This window comes from Stenella coeruleoalba (assembly GCF_951394435.1).
Source record: "Stenella coeruleoalba genome assembly, chromosome: 7".
Lineage (NCBI taxonomy): Eukaryota > Metazoa > Chordata > Mammalia > Artiodactyla > Delphinidae > Stenella > Stenella coeruleoalba.
The window spans coordinates 72,095,464-72,116,081 of NC_137153.1; the positions used below are offsets into that span (position 1 = coordinate 72,095,464).

The 20,618-nt window shown below is 38.5% G+C and overlaps 2 protein-coding genes across 2 annotated transcripts in view; both read left to right on the forward strand.

Moving 5' to 3' along the window:
• The window catches only part of LOC307189617 (zinc-regulated GTPase metalloprotein activator 1A), a 48,808-nt gene extending 33,722 nt beyond the window's left edge, over nt 1–15,086 (forward strand). The window contains exons 12-15 of the mRNA XM_079927819.1: nt 6,560–6,628; nt 6,731–6,796; nt 8,909–9,038; nt 9,567–15,086. Coding sequence (XP_079783945.1) covers nt 6,560–6,628; nt 6,731–6,796; nt 8,909–9,038; nt 9,567–9,637 — 336 coding nt within the window. The 3' untranslated portion in view covers nt 9,638–15,086. The remainder of the gene's footprint in view (nt 1–6,559; nt 6,629–6,730; nt 6,797–8,908; nt 9,039–9,566) is intronic.
• Nucleotides 15,087–17,682: 2,596 nt separating this feature from the next.
• On the forward strand, nt 17,683–19,347 carry LOC307189293 (forkhead box protein D4-like 6). Its single transcript, XM_079927273.1, is given in 2 exon segments — nt 17,683–18,858; nt 18,860–19,347. Coding segments are annotated over 2 exon segments (1,320 nt in total). The 5' UTR covers nt 17,683–17,931; the 3' UTR covers nt 19,253–19,347.
• The last annotated feature ends 1,271 nt before the right edge of the window (nt 19,348–20,618 follow it).

Here is a 20,618-nt window from a genome sequence, read left to right on the forward strand (position 1 = left end):
ATCTCTTCCCTCTTGCGTCTCCCTCCCTCCCACCCTCCCTATCCCACCCCTCTAGGTGGTCACAAACCACCTAGCTGATCTCCCTGTGCTATGCAGCTCCTTCCCACTAGCTATCTGTTTTACGTTTGGTAGTGTATATATGTCCATGCCACTCTCTCACTTTGTCACAGCTTACCCTTCCCCCTCCCCGTATCCTCAAGTCCATGCTCTAGTAGGTCTGTGTCTTTATCCCCGTCTTACCCCTAGGTTCTTCACGACCTAGCAATCCCACTACTGGGTATATACCCTGAGAAAACCATAATTCAAAAAGAGTCATGTACCAAAATGTTCATTGCAGCTCTATTTACAATAGCCAGGACATGGAAGCAACCTAAGTGTCCATCAACAGATGAATGGATAAAGAAGTTGTGGCATATATATACAATGGAATATTACTCAGCCATAAAAAGAAACGAAATTGAGTTATTTGTAGTGAGGTGGATGGACCTAGAGTCTGTCATACAGAGTGAAGTAAGTCAAAAAGAGGAAAACAGGGCTTCCCTGGTGGTGCAGTGGTTGAGAGTCTGCCTGCCGATGCAGGGGACACGGGTTCGTGCCCCGGTCCGGGAATATCCCACATGCCGTGGAGCGGCTAGTCCCGTGAGCCATGGCCGCTGAGCCTGTCCGTCCGGAGCCTGTGCTCCGCAATGGGAGAGGCCACAACAGTGAGAGGCCCGCGTACTGCAAAAAAAAAAGAAGAAAGAGGAAAACAAATACCGTATGCTAACACATATATATGGAATCAAAGGAAAAAAAAAAGGTTAACTTCTTAAAACACGGTGAAAAAGGGGCATATGAGTGAGCAGTGTGCCTGGCATTCTCTCCTTTATCTTGAGACTGTTACTTATTTTTTGAGTCATTGATTGTAATAGGGCCAAGATAATAGCATACTTGTTCATTTGTCTTCATTTTGGCTCATATTTATGGAAACTATACTACCATGTTTGTGGCATTTTTCTCTGCAAAACTTTTAATAGAATATTCATCTTCATTTATCTATTTTATTGAAGTGTAATTGACCTACAATGTTATTACAGAATAAGATATTACTAGTTTCAGGTATACAACGTAATGATTCAGTATTTTTATACATTACGAAATGATCACCATGTAAGTCTAGTTACCATCTGTCACCATACAAAGTTACTTCAGTATTATTGACTATATTCCCTCTGCTGTACATTACATCCCTGTGACTTATTTATTTTACAGTTTGGAACTTTGTATCTCTTAGTCTCCTTCACCTGTTTTGCCTATCCCCCTGCCCCTTCCCTTTGGCAACTACCAGTTTGTTCTCTGTTATCTATGAGTCTGTTTCTGTTTTGCTATGTATGCTTGTTTGTTGTGCTTTTTAGTTTCTACATATAAGTGAAATCATAAGATATTTGTCTTTCTCTGTGTGATTTATTTTACTTAGCATAATACTTCTAGGCCCATCCATACTGTCACAAATGGCAAGATTTCAGTCTTTTTATGGCTGAGTAATAATCCATTGTGTGTATACATACACACACACACATACATGCACACACAACACATATACCACATCTTCTTTATGCATTCATCAGTCGGTGAACACTTAGGTTGTTTCCATATCTTGGCTATTGTAAATACATAATGCTTCAATGAACATTGGGGGGCATATATATTTTCAATTTAGTGTTTTCATTTTCTTTGGATAAATACCCAGAAGTGGAATTGTTGGATTGTATGGTAGTCCTATTTTTAATTTTTTGAGGAAGCTTCATTATTGTTTTCCATAGTGGCTGTACCAATTTTCATTCCTACCAACAGTGCATGAGAGTTCCCTTTTCTCTACATCTCCACCAACACTTATTATTTTTTGTCTTTTTGAGAATAGCCATTTTGACAGGTGTGAGGTCATATCTCATTGTGGTTGATTTGCTTTTCCCTGATGCTTAGTGATATTGAGCATCTTTTCATGTGTCTGTTGGCCATCTGTATGTCTTGGAAAAATGTCTGTTCATATCTTCTGCCCATTTTTTAATCAGATTGTTTGGGTTTTTTGTGATACTGAATTGTGTGATTTCTTTGTATATTTTGGATATTAATCATGTATTAGACAAATCAGTTGCAAATATCTTCTCCCATTCAGTAGGTTGCCTTTTCATTTTACTGATGGTTTCATTTGCTGTGCAAAAGCTTTTTGGTTTGATGTAGTCACAGTAGTTTATTTTTGCTTTAGTTGCTCTTATCTGAGGAAACAGATCCAAGAAAATATTGCTAAGACCTATGTCAAAGAGTGTAGTGCTTCTGTTTTCTTCTAGGAGTTTTTTGGTTTCAGTTCTTACATTTAAGTCTTTAATCCATTTCAAGTTTATTTTTTATACGGTTTAAGAAAGTGGTCTAGTTTCATTCTTTTCCATGTAGCTGTCCTGTTTTCCTAGTACCATTTACTGAAGAGACTGTCTTTTCCTCATTGTATATTCTTGCCTCCTTTGTCATAGATTAATTGACCATATGAGTGTGGGTTTATTTCTGGGCTCTGTATCCTATTTCAATGATCTGTGTGTCTGTTTATGTGCCAGTACCATACTGTTTAGATTTCTATAGCTTTATAATATAGTTTGAAAACAAGGCATGTGATACCTCCCTCTTTGTTTTTTCTCAAGATTGCTTTGGCTTTTTGGGTCTTTTCTGGTTCTATACAAATTTTAGGATCATTTGTTCTAGTTTTGTAAAAAAAATGCCAAGGGTATTTTGATAGGGATTGCATTGAATCTGTAGATTGCTTTGGGTGGTATGGACATTTTAACAATATTAATTCTTCTAATCCGTGAGCACAGTATATCTTACTTATCTTTCAAATGAGTGAATGAGAGAAGTTACAAGTCCCTAGAGGTAGAATTTTTAGAAAAATTCTTTATGATACTCAGTATTAGTCATAAAGAAGAAGTTGAAGCACATCACATTCTTCTAGGTGAAGGACATCATACTAGGAGTCATAGGAGTAGAAGATGAAGAATATGTAGTATTTACTTTCAAGAACCTTTATCATGGCCATTATCTATACCCACAGTATCTTGAATGTACCCCTGTTGTGGCATTTATAATGTCTTGTAGTTTGGGTTGAAGTGCTTTTCCCTTATGGTAGTCTATAAATTCCTAAATATACATTCCTCATTGCTTAGCACAGGATGTGGTATATGGTGGGTGCTCAGTGAAGAATGAAAAGCTGTGATTCTCAAATGGGAATGTAGGTCAGAATCACTTGTAGGCTTTTAAAAAATATTGGACATTCAGTGGTCCCCATCTCTCACATCTCCAGGAGTAGACCTTGGGTATGTGCAAATTAATGTGTATGTATATTTTTAACATTTTATTATGGAAATTTTCAAAGATATACAAAAGTAGAGAGAATATTAAAATGAATCAATCCCCTGTGCAGATGACCCAGTTGCAATGGCTTTTACCATTTTGCCCATTTTATTTTATCCATCTTCCTAACATTTCTTTTGCTGGAGTGTTTTAAAAAAATTTTTAATGGAAAATTTCAAGCATAAATAAAAGTGGAATAGTATAATGAACCTGCAAATACCCATCACCTTTGCTGGTATGTATTAAAGCAAATCCCAGACATTAAGTTATTTTACCAGTAAATAGGGCATGTCTATTTTTTTTAAAAAAGCTCTGCAGGAGATTCTGATGCACTTTCCTGCTTTAGATATATAAACATAGGGCAGAGTATAATATAATATTGCAGATCAAGGACTATGGGTTTCAGAAGCATGAACAGTCTCATTTGGTTTAGTGGATCTGAAGCTTCATGAAAGATAGTTTTTTCTTTTTTCTTTTTTTTTTAACATAAAGCATACAGGGTTTTAGAGTACAAGTCAATGTATCTTTACTTACATATGTGCCTATATAGCTGTCCATATGTACACATGAACACATATCTCTGTAATTCTCACTCAGATCAAGATAAAGATTTCCAAAACTGTTAAGAGAGTTCCCTTGTGTCCCTTCCCAGTTGGTAACCCTTCTTCTTCCAAAGATGTAACTGCTATTCTGATTTATACACTAAAAAGTAGCCTTAAACTAGGAGGTTTTTTGTTTTTTGTGTTTTTTTAGACTGGAAGAAATAAGGGAAAGAGCAATCCAGATCTTTAAAAGTGGGAAAGTGACAGTGCTCTAGAAGAGCAGTATTCTAGTGCAGAAGTCCTGGTGAATGCTTGGTATTGGAATCCTGACCTAAGGTATTAGGCTTTGATTTGCCAGACAAAGAGAACTCATGCTCTGCTATTGGACAGTGTCCGGTGAGCTGGATTGGAGTGTGGAGTCAGGAGACCAAGCAGGAAGATATTGCAGAAGTCCAGATACCCTGTGATTAGGGCCTGATCCATGCTGGTTACAGTGAGAATGGAAATGGTATAAAACGAGCACAGGTAGGTTTGCATGAATAGCCTAAGTAACTGATGGTGAGCAGTAAGGAGAGAGAGAAATGATGGGAAACAAGCCTAGATAGACAAGAGGAACCTAGAAATAGGGAAATTTAGAAGGTAAACTGATTTGGATGAAAACATCAAATATTTAGCTATGTACCTGATGGCAGGATATCACAGCGGAGGTGATACAGGGAAAGAGGAGCAGAGGAGTGGAGTGTGGTGACAGAGGTTTTGTGTTCAAGCATGTTAGTGGGCTTAGTTTTCCAGATGAAAAAATATATAGAAATTATTGCATATTAGGTATTGTTTGTAAAAGAGTAGAAAACTGAGGGAAATAACCTGGTAGGTTAAAGAAAAAACACACCAAACTACAAAAATTTGGGAGTTATTCCTAAATTTTATTTTAGGGGCAGTACCTTATTTTGCTTCAGTTTTCTGAATTATTGCCTCAGGTTTCTGCTTCTTTCTGTGTCTGGGGAAAGGAGAGTTAATTTTAGGTTCAAAATAAACATTTTTTAGGTTCAAAAAGAAGTCTGAAATGGGTAATACCTAGGACATATCATGTATGTCATTACAGTTTTATCACTGAGTGATGTTTAATGCATTTCTCTATTTTTCATGGTTTTCTTGGTCATCCTGATAAAGAGGACCTGGGTTTGGAAGGTGGTAAGGTAGATGAGAAAACCCAGGTGGAATTCTATGTATACTTATTAGTAGAGCCAGTTGTGAACTATGCATTGTGACCCTTATCTTCTGCACTGGGCATTTATGGGTTTCGTCTTCTTTAGGGTTTGTCTAATATGAGAAGAGTTTATTGGTACAGAAAAACATCTAGTTCTAAAAGTATCTCTCCCTCCTTGAGCCCCAGGATGCATTGCCTTGATTTTTAAAACCATTTTTAAAATTTCACATTGCAGTTAATTGTACCCCTTAGAGATATTGTCATATCTCTAACTTGCCAAAAGCAAAAATCATTCCTGATACAAAATTCTTTAAGCTAAGAATAAGACAATATTGAGTCCTATACTAAGACATTCCCAACGTTAAAAGCCAAGTTATCCAACTTGAATAAAATATTTTAAGCATTTTTGAAAGTTGAATTACTACTGTCTTTTGAAACTGACAAATTATGTTTCATTTGGCAACCTTTTGCTGTATATTTTGATATGCTATATGACTTGCTATACATTTTGGTATGGAGTTTTAAGTATTATTTGTTAAGATATGTGGTTCTGGACAGTTATGCAAAGCTGTGCATTAGTGTGTTCGTCCTGCCTGTTTTAAAGCTTGGTTTCAGCATGTTATTATCCAAGGTGGTGTTTGTGCTTTTATTGTGTTATGCTTAGCCCTTGTGTATTTTTATCATTAATTTTGAAATTTTGGGTTACTGTGGCAAACGGAGGTTTGGATTTTAATTATGTGCTCAGCTAGAGGAAATTCCTTAGAGTGGACAGTGAGGGGTTTATCAAGCTCAGGAGGAAAAATAAATCTCAGAGTTAACATTCTATAAATGTTGATGTCAACCTTCTAAAACCAAAGATGACATTATATTATCATTCTCATCTCTAGGAACTCTTCTTCCCTTGGTACATGTTTGGTCAGAGAGAAACTGAATCTTTTAACTTATATTTATTTTTCCCAGAAAATGTTTGCATTTTGTAGTTTATTTTTTCTAAGCCTCATCTTCCCCAATTTATAAAATGGAAATAGTTCTCTTTAATCCACAGGATTGCTGTCATGAGTAAATGAAAAGATGAAATAAAGTGACCCAGGCAAAAGTACCTCGTCCAGTACATAGTTGATACGCTCTCTATATTACCCTCTCTCTTAGTGCTGAGAATCTTGTAAAGAATGAATTAAACAATGAGTATCCTTTCATAAGAGTTTCTCTGTGTAAATACTAAGCCATTGACTAACTCTGCAGAATATAGAACATGGAGTTGCTGATACCAAAAATGAGCAAATATAGTGAAAAAGATATACCTAATATAGTTGTTAAGGCAACACAGATGCCCATGAATGTTTCCTTACTTTTCATCTTAAAACTTGTGATTTAAAAAAATATTTTGACATTACTATAAAAAAATCATTATTGACTATCTCTTGATTTACAGAGTATTATTACAGTCACATTCGAAGTACCAGGAAATGCAAAGGAAGAAAGTCTAAATGTCTATATTCAGGTGAATGCAATTTTAACTGATTAATGATTTATCAGTTGTTTTGCTATGTAGTTGTTCCTATGAGCAGTGGTTGATCTTATTAAAATATGTCACTTGATACAGAATCTTCTGTGGGAAAAGAATGTGAGAAACAGGGATGACGACTGCATGGAGGTCATACGACTAAAGGTGCAGTACATAGCTTACAGCTTTATACTTTTGGACAAAGTCCCTTTCTTTGCTGTTACACAAAACCATATTTAGTCTTAAACACAAGGACGAGTTTTAGTCCAAATAACCTTTGTCTGTTTTTCCTTATTTCCATTTCTGAAAAGAAGCTTTGGAAGTCATTGCATAAAGCATGATTTATTTTGCACAGCTTCATTGAGTGTTGCAGCTAAAACAACCTGTGTGCTTTGAAACCTTACCCCCTGCTCTCTACTGCCAGGTGCTCAGAGCGGTTATCTAGCTAATGAGCTTGACTTGTTAAAACTCTCCTCCCCTTGGCACACAGCTTGGTTAGTCAGAGAAAACGGAAAGTTTTCTTGTGTTGATTTTTCTAAGAGAGCTTCATTAACAGAGGAGTAATATTAGAAATCTTGCCGCAGCTGAACCTTATGTTTCTTGATGAATTTAGCAGACACTAAACATTTGTTATACTGTGAGACAGTGTTACAGAGGACTAGAAGAATTCTTGCTCTGTTTGGAAATCCCTTCATATTACTTGATATTTGGGTATTATGTTACAAAAGGTGTTTTTTCCAGGGAGCAGTGGGTTCTAGGCTGTGTGCTTAACGAATCAACAGTCATTTGAGTGTCTACTCCTGTGTTTCCAGAAGTGTGCATAAGGTTTTATTATTACTGTTTATTATCATTACTGTTAGTAGCTAGATTCTCTGGCTAGCAGCCGACTTCCTAGGGCCACTAGAGTGACCGGGAAACTATTTTGGTTTAGATTTCTTCACTCCCTGTGCTGGTTCCACCTGGGATTGGTGCTGCAGAGCAGCACAGCTGAATCTATTCCCCAGTCGTTCCCCCGCAGAGGAACTAAGCCAGATCCTGCTGCTTCTTTATGACTGTGTCCCCATCTACATTCTGTGATCCTAATTGGAAGATCATATTTCATTCTGTAACTGCTTTTATCCCCTAGTACTGAATGGGGGGTGGTTACCTAGAAAAGCAACCATTTGGGCGTTTATACTAATGCAGCAACGAGACCTCTGTATAGAGTTCAGTGGCTCATCTTGCACCATCCCAGTCTGGATTTTGTCCTTCGTGTATGACAGTTGTTCTGCAGCTGTCCTCCTTGGTTCTTCTTTTGGCTTTCCTCTCATCACAGCAACGCTGGGACATCTGAGGCACCACAGCCTTTCTCTTCATAGACCTCCTTCTCTTTGCTGTTACAAAGTATTATACTAGTCTGAAAATAATCAACATGTTTAAACTGTTAACTCTAATAACAGCTGACAACTTCAAAGTCTTTATAAAAGTATAAAATTGATGCTTAGGTAATTCTCTCCATGGAGTTTGTTGTTACATATTAAAACTCAGATTTGAAAAGCAGAAAACAAAACTCTGCACAAGAAAAGAAAACTGGAAGAACATGTACCCCAAATACATGAATACATCAAAAATTATGTGGTGGGAATGACAGTGGTTTGTCTCTTACTATTTTTCAATATATATATTATTTTTATAATAAATATGTATAACAAACATTATTTCAGAGAAATTATTTCATCCCCTAGGCCAGTTCATCAGATAATTTGTTCCTCATTTCTGCAAAGCAATGTTAAATGAATTTTATTCAGATAAATATAATAGTTTTTCTTTACCTTTATTTCATCATTATCTACTCCATTTATTACAACCCATTCAAAAACAGATTATCACCAAAATCCTTTAACTTCTCAAATTTTCCCACTAAAACTGTGAAACAAGTATAAAATCCTTAAAAGTAGAATAATTGGTAGAATTTGAGATATAACATGTTTTATCATTTGGTTGTTTCAGTTTTCATTGTGGTAACACTGAATAAACATCCTAATTACATATATTAATTTTAGCATTAGAAATAGGGATTGTTTTTAAAAAAAATGTGTGCAGAAGCCTTTTTTAAAAATTGGAGGATTTAGGAAACACTTTAATGCACAAATAACTGGAATTAAATAATTTTAACAGCATCTCCTTTATGAGTTTGTATTTTAAAAAGAAATGGGAGTAATTAATCCATTAACATTGATGCTCGATTTCTGCTTTTAAATTCAAACTGTGGCTGATTGCTCATTCTCCTCTGAGCAGGGGCTGGTGTCGATCAAAGACAAACCACAACAAGTGATTGTCCAGGGCGTCCATGAGCTGTATGATCTGGAGGAGACACCAGTGAGCTGGGAACATGACAGTGAGAGAACAAATCGACTGGTCTTTATTGGTAAGTGACAAACAGTTAACTTTTTTTTAAATTGAAGTATAGTTGATTTACAATGTTGTGTTATTTTCAGGTGTACAGCAAAGTGATTTAGTTATACATACATATATATCTATTTTTTTCAGATTCTTTTCCCTTATAAACAGTTAAATTTCTAAAGCAAAAGAGAGAGAGAGAGAGAGAGAGAGAAAGGGATATAATGTGCTATGTAAGCAGTACTAACCAATCTGAACCTCTTTTGTAAATCTGAATAAGCTTGTGGTTAATGTATTTGTCTTAATTATGAGATAACATCATAAGAACTTGTTAAGCCTTTTACTCTTCTTCAAATAATTTCAGAAAAGTGATTAATCCAAATGCCAACTTGGTTCTAAGGGACTTAATTAGAAAGTTAAGGAAGGAATCATTAATTACTGTTGTTTTTATACATTTCTGAAGATCATGAAGCATTTAATGATCTGGACTTGATAGGTAAACTGTGTCATTTTAATAAGCATCATATACTCATACCATGTTTTGTTCTGTTTGCAGGCAGGAATTTAGATAAGGATATTCTTAAACAACTATTTATAGCTACTGTGACTGAAACAGAAAATCAATGAACAACACATTTCAAAGAAGATCAAGTTTGTCCATAACACTAGAAGCATCACCAAAAGGATTGGATGATAAAATTGGGAATAAGTTTCCTATTGGATGTATTTCAAGCATCTATTCTTTGCATTACTTCTCTTACGAATTCCAGTGTAAACTTTAAAATAGTATTTATTTTATAGAATACATACAACATAGTAAATCAGTATTATAAAACATTTGATATTCATACAATAAAATACACTGTCCTCTGACTTTTTTTTGTGGACAGATGATTCATAAACATATCTTGCAGAATTGGCTTTGGAGTTTACATATGCTGAATTTCTCACTCATGGAAGTTATAATAATAATAATGGGAAAACTTACTTCAACATTGTCATTTTCCCTTAGAACTTCAGCTGATTGCGTGGATGTAATTTTATTGTTAATAACAAAAATTTTTAAAAACAATGTCACCATTTTTATTAAAGGAAATAAAGGGTTTACAGTGGTAGAGACTTATAAGTGGAAGAAACCTAAATCAAAGAAATTAACTGAAACTTTCTCTTATTCTTAGTCAGATTCTAAGCCTTACTGGTAGTCAGTGTAATGGAACTTCAGCCATTCACTTTGTAATATATTTCAAAGATTTCAATTGTAGAGTTTTTAATTTTAGAGTAGATTTTAGTTTTAAAGTAGATTTTACTACTGGTATTAAATTCATCTTTTTTTTTTAAACTTCTTTATTTTTCAATATAAACTAAAAAGTGACAAGGTATAAAACTTCAGATGTAAATGCATTTAACTTTTGATAATTTTAACAATCTTTATATAAATGGTAGGCGTGTAAGTATACAATGGATTACTTTTCTCTTCTTCCTGCTAAAGGCCAGGTCAGCTTAACTATATTCAGATTGTAAGAGAAAGGCATTAAATGGAATTTAAAGAAGAGTTAATGGTTGTTAAATATCAGAAGGCTGTCAGAATGGCTTTTGGAATATTTTTTCAGAACTTTAAGTCAAAATTACACCTATGTATCTTGAATGGTTCCAGTAGTTGGAGGCAGGCTAATTGATTAGATTATCTATCTCCCGTCCCCTGTGTTCTGTACCTTTTTAATATAACTTCTTTATGTTCATCCATTTGCCTCCTGAATCTATTCTCTTAACTTGTGGTTAAGAGAATACGATTATTTTGTGGCAGCCAATTGCCTGATAGAAAGTCAGCTGATTTTTGAGTCAGATCTTTAATTCTAGGGCTTTAATTCCAGCTCTGCTGCTTCTTGGATGTATAATCTTGGGCAAAGTATTTCTCTGAGATTAGTTTTCTTACTTTAAAGTGGACAGTGATAATATCAAACATTCAAGCTTGTTGTGAGGGTTAAATAGGTTTGTAATACACCCAGCTCAGCTCTTGGCCCACAACAGAGCATAGATAAATGTTTTCTCCTTCCTAACAATTTCAATTTGTTTTATAATTAACGTAGTCATGATAATACTTCATAATGTTCATTGGCAAATAATAAGTATTTAGATTCATCTGTTCTAGGCCATGAGAAAGGGCTTATAATTAATGGTACTGTTGTGGGAGACATGTTTGAAGTAATATTAATCTAAACTCTTAAAAATCTGTTTTAAACTGATAAATATTTGGTTTTTTTCTTTATAATGTATTAATCTTTAAATATTTTTCTTTACAAAAGTATTGCATGACTACATTTGTGTTGTAAAACACAAGCATTACAGATGAAGTCAGTCTCTCCTGACCTTTCTCCTTCAGTCACTGTCACTTCTGGGTAAGCAGTGTTGTCAGTTTAATGTCTATCCTTTTAGATGTTTCTTTTCACTTATGCACACATTATGGTTTACATTGTTTCCCAAAGTGAATTATTTTCCAATAATAAAGCTATCATTTAAGGAATTTCTTTGGGAAACTTACAAACTTGCCATAAATATCCTCAAGGAAAGATTTTTATAATGTGTGTTTTAAATAAAAAATCATTCTTTACATATTATAATGCAGTTTGCTCTTTAAAAAAAACTATTAATCTTAGATCTTTCCATGACAATGCATATAAATATGTCTTTAACTGCTGGACAGAAATTCATAGTATAGCATAGAATACATTTCTTTAAAAAAACATTCATTGAGAGCTTCCAAGTTTGCCCAGTATTAGTGCTGGGGCTGAAACTGCACATGATGGTTAAAAGCCAGGTTTGTATTGCTTACATTCTAATGGAGGGATATAAATAAGTGAGAAAATACCAGGTGCCTGAAGAAGGCTGATAAAAATCAAAACTGAGTTTAGAATGAGTGGGCATGAAAAGCCTTTCTGAGGAGAAGTGGCTTTTTTGTTTTTGGTGGGTTGGGGCTATTTTAGAACTTTTTGCTAATCCCAATGTCACAAAGATCTTTCCTATGTTATCTTTTAGGAACTTAATAATTTTAGCTCTTAACATTTAGCATCATGATCCATTTCAAGTTAATTGTTCCATCGTTATGTCTTGAAAACTCTTTTGCCCTTTGAATGAGCTTTTTGCACCTTTGCTGAAAATCACGTGGCGTGTGTGTGTGTGTGTGTGTGTGTGTGTGTGTGTGTGTGTGTTTTCATGGACATTATTTTCATTCGTCTGTCCTTATGGCACTACCACACTGTCCTGATAACTTTAGCCTTAGAGTAAGTTTTGAAATTAGGTAGTGTAAATATTCCAATCTTGTTTATCTTTTTCAGAGTTGTTACAGCTATTTTAGGTATTTTTGTTTTCAATATAAATTTTATCATTAACATGTCAGTTTCTTCAAAAAGGCTGCTAGGATTTTAACTGAATTGAATTCAATCTATAGTACAATTTGGTGAAAATTGTCATTTTTTAAAAAACTTTATTTCTTATTGAGGTGACGTTAGCTTTTAACATTGTATAAGTTTCATGTGTACAACATTATATTTTTACTTCTGTATACACTACAGTGTGCTCACCACCAAAAATTTAGTTTCCATCCTTCTCCATACAGTTTAGTTTCCTTCCCCTTCCCCTCTGGTAACCATTGCTCTGCTCTCTGTATCCATGTGTTTTGTTTTGTTTTGTTTTGCTCATTTATTTGTTTTGTTCGTTTGTTTTTTATATTCCACAGATGAGTGAAATCCTACAGTATTTGTCTTTCTCTAACTTATTTCACTTAGCATAATGAACCTCAAGGTTCATCCAGGTTGCCAGAGGTGGCTTTTAAGTTGAGAACAGAGTTAAAAGGAGTCATTGATGCAAAGTCAGGGAGAAGATTCTACACAGAGGGAGCAAGCAGTGGAGAGGGCCTTTAGGTGGGAACCCGTATAGTGTGCTGGAAGACCAGGAAGAAGGCAAGTGTGGTGGAAGGTTCGAAAGCCAGGGTAGGAGGTGGGATTGGAGTTGTGAGCCAGGGCCGGGCTTTTTGCTTACAGGACAGAGCAAAATATTTGGTTTATTCTGAAAGCCCTGGGAAGTGGCTGAAGGGCTTTGAGCTGGACAAGTGATGTGGTTGTGATCACCGTGGCAGATGAACTAGTTGTTTCCTGTTTTTGAAATTGCAGACAGTGCTGCAGTGAACATCATTATGTGCGCCTCTTTGTTTTTATATGAGAATGTTTCTCTGGAAGAGATATGTAAGGGTGGAATCACTGGCTTCCAGGATATGCACATTTAAAGTTCTTAACAGATACTGATAAATTGCCTTCCCAAATGGCTGTACCTTCTTGCTGTAAAACAGGAGTGTATGAAAGTACCCTTTTTTCCAAACCTAGCTAACACATTTTAACCTTTGCCATTCTGGATGGAATGGCATCTCACTGTTTTAATTTAGATTTTTTTTTTTACTGTATTTTTATGTTATTTATAAGTTCTTTTAAATATGCATTGCCCTGTTCTTGGTTCTTATTTTTCCCAAAATGAAGTATTTTTCAGTGATCAGAGACATTACCAGCTTAACCTGTACTTCAGAGGGGTTTGGAACCTCCAATAGATATCCTCAAGAGAAGATTTTATTTTTATAATGGAAATCACTAACAAATAAATAACATGGGCCATTATTCTGCTAACCATAGAAAATTTTCAGGGTATTATGATTATGGTAATGATGATAATCAGGGTTTAGGCATAGTTCATCTGTAAGTTTATAGTTTACTGAGTAATATATAGGATAAATTACTAAGTCTCTCTAAACCTTTGCCTCCTTATTCATAAAGTTCAGGTGCAAATCTCTCAGGGATTAAATTTAAAGTAACCTGACTATAGAGTTTCAGTAAATGTAAATTCTCCTTTTCCAGCAAGACTTGATAATACATTCAAGCTTCTGCACAGCTTCTTACATGATTCTTTCCTAGGCTTTTCCAGCTTTTAGTGAAAGGGGCAAGAACATTAGTACTGAGTGTAAGATAGCTGTGGGAAGGGTCAGCCCAGGGGGTGAGGGAAGGCCAGGGATTGAAAGGGTCTCTAATTCCTAATAGATTATGAAGTTTGAAGGGAATTATCAACACAATAAAGCTAAAAGGTTTTTAAACATTTGTGGGCTTGGTTGCTTGCTACAAATTGAATAAATGTCTCCTTTGGATTAGTAATGTAGGTGGAAAATTATATTTTAAGATTTCTTTGAAAGGACTTTCCCAGTTCTAGAAATGCCGTACATTGTGGAGGTGACACTGAAAGAAGTGAATTCTGTCTTTGAATGTCTAGCAACTTGCCCTACTTTGATGAGAAAGAAGAACTAGACTTTTTTCTCAGAATTAGTCTTAATATTAGAATCAACTTATTTAAAGTTAGAATCAACTTGGTTGATAACTGAATTGCCTTTAACTTTCAGAGCGAAATGGAGAGAGATCAGACATCCTCTTCACTGTACAGTAGTTGAGAGAGGTTGGTTTTTCAAAGTGGGACGGATGGCATTTATGACCCCCTGATAGATTTGTTCAGGAAAAAAAAAACCTATTCAGTGTTAGGAAAGAAGTAATCTCCAAATATTATTGAGTGCCCACTATGCACCGGACCCCATGTTAAATGTTTTAGTGTTTCATGAGCAAAAAGTAACACAACATTAAAGAATTAATCAGGTGGGACAGAAAGAGTCCCCCCACCCTTTTTTTTTCCTTAAGGAATTACTTGCCATAATGGAGTATCTCCAAAGAACTCAACTTAGTTTTCCTTGATACAGCTATTTATTTTTACATTGATATATTTTGTATATTAATATTATTTAGATATAATTAGCAAAAAAATTTACCCTTTAAAGTATACAATTCATGGCTTTAGTATATCCACAGGTAGTGGCAACCAGTACCACTATCTATCAGTAATTCCAGAACATTTTCATAGCTCTCAAACTCTGTATCCATTAGCAGTTAATCCCCATTTCCCTCTGCCCCTGTTCCCCAGCAGATACTTGTCTACTTTCTGTCTCTAGATTTGCCTGTTTGGACTCGTTTGACCTACCATAATGTTTTCAAGGTTCATCCATGTTGTTGCATGTATCAGCATTTTGTTTCTTTTTATTGCTGAATAAAATTCTATTTATATACCACATTTTGTTCATCTGCTCATCAGTTGATAGACATTTGAGTTTCTACTTTTTGGCTACTAGGCCCTTTTTCTCCCATTTAATTTTTTGATAAAATAGAATTTTCAGAACAGTTTTACATTTACAGAAAAATGGAGCAGAGCAGATAGTAGAAGGGAATTCCCATATCCATCCACCCTCCTCCACCCCCCCACCATGACTACATGGGTAGTCATGTCTCCCATTTTTATCACCTCATATCAAGGGTACATACTATCAACCTGATTTATGACTGTTGATGTTGACATTGATTACCTGACACCTGGCTGAAACCTTTGTGAGGTTTCTCCACGGTAACTTATTCCCCCTCCCCCCACTTCATATGGTTCTCTTTGGAAGGAAGTCCTTGTGCATTGCCCACAGTAAGAGACTGGAGGGTTATGCTCTACCTCCTAGCGGGTGGAATATCTACATAATGTATTTGGAAGTTTTCTGCAAGGGAGATTTGCCTCTTTCCCCCATGTATGTATTTACTCAGTCATCTACTTTTTATCAGTATAGACACATGAATATTTTATGCTTTGGTTAATAATCTAATACTATATTTTGATGCGCTAATTGCCCCAGCTTTGGCCATTGGCAGCTCTTTCTTGTCTCCCAGTGCCCTCTTTGACATACTTCCATCATCGGGGGTGGTTTTGCCTTTTTTTTTTTTTTTTTTTTAGTGCCCTTACTTTTCTCCTTTCATTTTTAAATAACCCAAATCCCCATAGAAGTTGACTGTAGGAAAACTAACAATGCTCCCTTTCCCAGGTAATCGGATTCCTATGCTGATGGAAGAAATGTGCCTTACCTACAGGGGGTTGAGCGGGAGGCATCTGGGAATCTAAGGCTGAATAAGACACCTGTCCCAGCCCTCCTGAAGCTTAGTTTAATAGGTCACACAAGTAGTAATTGGTTAATTTGGGATTCAAACACAAATCTGTTAGGCTCGAAAACTTCTGTTATTTGTTCTACTTCAACAAACTACATACAACTGAGAAGCCTTAGAGGGTAAACACCTCAGAAATAGAGGATAAGACTTTAAAAAGACTTGTAAGAAAGCTGTTTTCAAAATTTTATCCTGAAGAAACTAACTCCTTTAAGCTATTTTTTGTTATATTAGCTGGCTTCTGATTTCTCACTGAAAATTTGTTGTCATTTTACAAACTCTAATAGAAGATTTACTATGTAACAATCAATGGCATAATACAATATTTTTATGCTGAATTTTTAGTAGATGCCACCTCAAATTCTTTTCACAAGTAGGTATTAAATTATGAGTATGTACTGTTAGTATTTTACCATAGGATACCTGGTGATATAACACACATTAAATGATATTGCACTGCACTGCTACTTTATTCTCTGAACTAATTTAACTGAAGCCAATCTAAAAATCATGTTACTTCCAAGGATGTCAAGTGACTTAAACAGAGCGTCTCTGTCATCTTGTTCTCTAGTGTGAGAAAGGAATGATGACCTGGTGAATTAGTTTAAGACACTGAAACTGCAGCCCTTTTTTGCCTCCTATAAGTTTCAAGATTAGAATTTATTATTATAGTAAAAAGTGCTTAATGTTGGCTTTTTTTTTTAAGAAGGAAGAAGGGAGAGAGAGAAAGAGACGGTGTCTCAGACTGGGTGTATACTTTGGAGTTGTTGGGCCATTTTTGTGAAAAGGATATTTCAAACTGGGTTTGTACTGGTTCGTATGCAGCAAAATCAGTTTAGTTGGTCGTGGCCATTAAAAAAGAAATGAAAGAATATCTGATCACTTGTTTTATGAAACTCATTTTAGTTATATAAGTCTATGCAAGATTGTGGTATAAAATTTACTTCATACTGAGGTTAAATGTTCAAAGAAGTTGAGAATCACTGCTGGAAGGGGACTTCTCTCTAGCCCTCCTGCTTTCTTTCCCTCCACCCTGAACTTCCACAACCTCATGACAGGACATTTCAGTCTTTTCTGAAAACTTGGGTCAGGGAAAGCATTTTGGGAAGCTGAGGTGTCCGGTAGGAGGGACGAGGCCACACCCTCTCACACTCCACTGAGCTCCGGAATGTAGTAAGAACATTAAAAATATTTCAGCTCCTCATTCTGAGTGGAGGACACAATCCGCCAGTGAAAGTGGGTAACTAACCAGCTATGAAACACAAAAACATATTTACTGTTACACATTCTTTTACAGCCAAACACCGTGTATATTTTAGTGCCCTCTCCCACCTCCTATTTTTATCCTTCAGGAGAGAGGCCTGAATATGGAGGTGGCCTTAGATTGTCCGGTACATATTTTCCTACCCCCTTTTTCATCTGCGCGGTTTTCAAAGTGCGTTAACAGAGCCTATGCAACTCCTGGCGCAATTGGCTGGCTGAGCCTGAGGAGTGAAGCACCTTCCTTGCTGGCTAAGGAGGGGGCCAGCTGAAGGCTCTTGCCGCGTCGGGTAATGCTCAAAGGACCCTCATCACTGGACGGCGTCGGGAGGAAGGAAGAGCGCTCTGAGGTAGGGCAAGCAAGGGTATAAAGGGGGACGGGGGAGTCCACACAAGGACTCAGAAGAAGCCTCAATAAAAGGCAAAGTGCATCTTCGCCGGATGGTGTAGGAAAGGAGAAATCGGCAGAAGAAAAAGAACACCACCTAAAAGGGTAACCTCAAGGGTCTCTGCTTCTTGGAACACTCTTAACACAGGCTTCCAGCCCAGCCCACCCAGAGCCAGGTGAGCGGCCGCCACCTCTCCGGCATCTGCAAGACCTGCTCCTTCATGAACTTGCCAAGAGCGGAGCGCCTTCGCTCCACACCTCCGCGCAGCCTCCGGGGCTCCGATAGGGAAGACGGTGCGATCGATATCCTGGGAGAGGAGGAAGATGAAGAAGAGGAGGAGGAAGAGGAAGACGAGGAACCCGAGGGAAGCCAGCGGCTCCTAGAGCCGCTGCACCAGCCGGAGCCGCAGAAGGCGCGGCGGGGCGCGGGCGCGGGTGCGCTTCCCGGAGAGCGCACCGAGAGCGGCGGCGGCGGCCCAAGCGACTCCTCCGAGTTTGGCCCCAAGTTCGGGGCACCGATGGGGTCTGCGGCGGCCTCTGCGGGCGCCCCGCAGCCGGCGAAGCCCCCCTACTCATACATCGCGCTCATCACCATGGCCATTCTGCAGAGCCCACACAAGCGCCTCACGCTCAGCGGCATCTGCGCCTTCATCAGTGGCCGCTTCCCTTACTACCGTCGCAAGTTCCCCGCCTGGCAAAACAGCATCCGCCACAACCTCTCGCTCAACGACTGCTTCGTCAAAATCCCCCGGGAGCCGGGACACCCTGGCAAGGGCAACTACTGGAGCCTGGACCCCGCCTCCCAGGACATGTTCGACAACGGCAGCTTCCTTCGGCGCAGGAAGCGCTTCAAGCGCCACCACCCGCCTCCGGGAGCCCACCTGCACCACCCCTTCCCCCTGCCCGCTGCGCCCGCCGCCCTGCATACCCCCTACCCGGGCATGCTGCTCGGGCCCCCGGCCCCGCCGCAGCCTGTCCCGGGGGCCTATCCCGCCTCCACTCCCGGGAGCCGCCCGTGCGCGCTGCTGCATCCTCATCCCCTCCGCTACCTGCTGCTCTCTGCCCCGGCCTACGCTGAGGCGCCCAGGAAAGCGCAAGGCGCGGATCTGGTGACCCCCAGCGCCCTTCCGGCGCTGCAGCCCACGCTAGGCTCCCAGCCTTGGGAGGAGGGCAAGGGGCCGGCGTCGCGGCCGGCAGGCGGATGCACCTCCTTCAGCATCGAGAGTATCCTGCAAGGGGTCCGGGGAGCTGGTACAGGAGCCGCTCAGAGTCTGCCCCCGACCCCGTGGGGTTACCGCCACCTGCTGCAGCGCCCGTCGTGCCTGTTGCATCCTCAGGCCGCTGCCCCCTTGCTCCACGTCTCCGCCGCCGCCGCCGCATCCGCTGCCCGGACGATTTTGCAGCAGCAGCAGCAGCAGCAGCAGCAGCAGCAGCAGCAGCAGCAGCAGGACTCTGCCAGCGGCTGCGCTCCCAGCAAGGGCGCTCTGCTGGGCCGGCACCTGTCCGCCACAGCGGCGCTCCTGGGGTGTCAGCCTGGAGTAGAGGGCTCTAGGCTGACGTCGCTGGTCGCCCTTTCGGGCGGAGAGGGGACCTCACCGGCCTTTTGAATAGCACCCACACCTGCCCTGGACCCGACTCCTTGGGGCGGACAGGGAGCCAACCTGGAGGGCGGAGCCACCCGGGGTCACGATCTCCTCGCCGCCTGCCCTGACGCACTCCACCTTCCACAGCCGGGACCAAGAGTGTGTACCTGCATCCTACAGCGGAGCAACCACTAATTTCGGTTCGCAGCGAAATACTTACAAAGGAAAAGTGGTTATTGTTCCCTTAAGACAACCTGAACGTAAATGTTCGATGGCGTCAGCGTCGAACATTTCTTTTCCAGCCTCCAGTCGTGACTTCCAAGGCTTTTCCGATTTGCACATTTCCAGAGGAACTATGAACGTGAGTGGGGCATTTTGTTCTGTTATTAAAAGAAAAACAAAGAAAATAAATCGTCCAATGCACAACGTTTCCCCCATCTTCATTCCCTAGGAACTGCAAGTATTATTCCCAAATCCAGCGCAGAATCCTTGTGCCCTTTTTGTCTTCCTGAAATCAATGTGTAATATGAGTAGAATTTTAATTTCAGAGGATTTATTTCTGATCTGTATGTCTGATGTGCCATCTTGCGTGGAGAGGTGTTAAAATTAAAGCTAACTATATGGACTAAATAAAGGGCTAAATCATTACACAACATTGTTTATTTTATATTACTTTGCCTTCTAAATGGAACTTATTTTAAAACTTAGTTTTTTCCTCCCAGTTAAACAATTGTTTTACAATTCGTATTCATTATAGACGTCAGAAACAATCCATTTTCAAAATGTTTTTTAAAACTTCCGAATATTTGAAGTTGAAAAAATTCTGGCTTTTAAAATATGGGATTTTAGTATGTATGAAATCTATAAGTGAAAAATAATTAGAGGTCATCTAAATATATTCTCCATTTACTTTCCATCTTTCTAAAGCGTTGATTTTTCTCCTGAATAAGTTGAAGGGCGATTTGACCTGAATCTTAGATGTGGTGACCAAAGTTTATTCGGGAAAAATAAAAGGCAATTTAAAAAATTAGAAATGTCAAAACTAGGGCCCAGAGAAAAGGGAAATATCAAATGAAGCACTCGGATCCCGGACATTTGCAATTTAAAAAACTCCCAGGTCAGGTACCTTCTAGGAACTTCTATTCCCTTTCTTTAGAACAGAAAGAACTTTCTCTCTCTTTCGAAAAAATTTCTGAAAAGACTTTGCAACCAGAAAGGTCTCACTGTATTCGGTTTCAGGTGACTGGGTGGGAGGCAAACAAGACGAAGATGTCCATCAAGAAATACTCCCGCCAGAGAACGCAAATTTCTAGAGACCCTGCAGC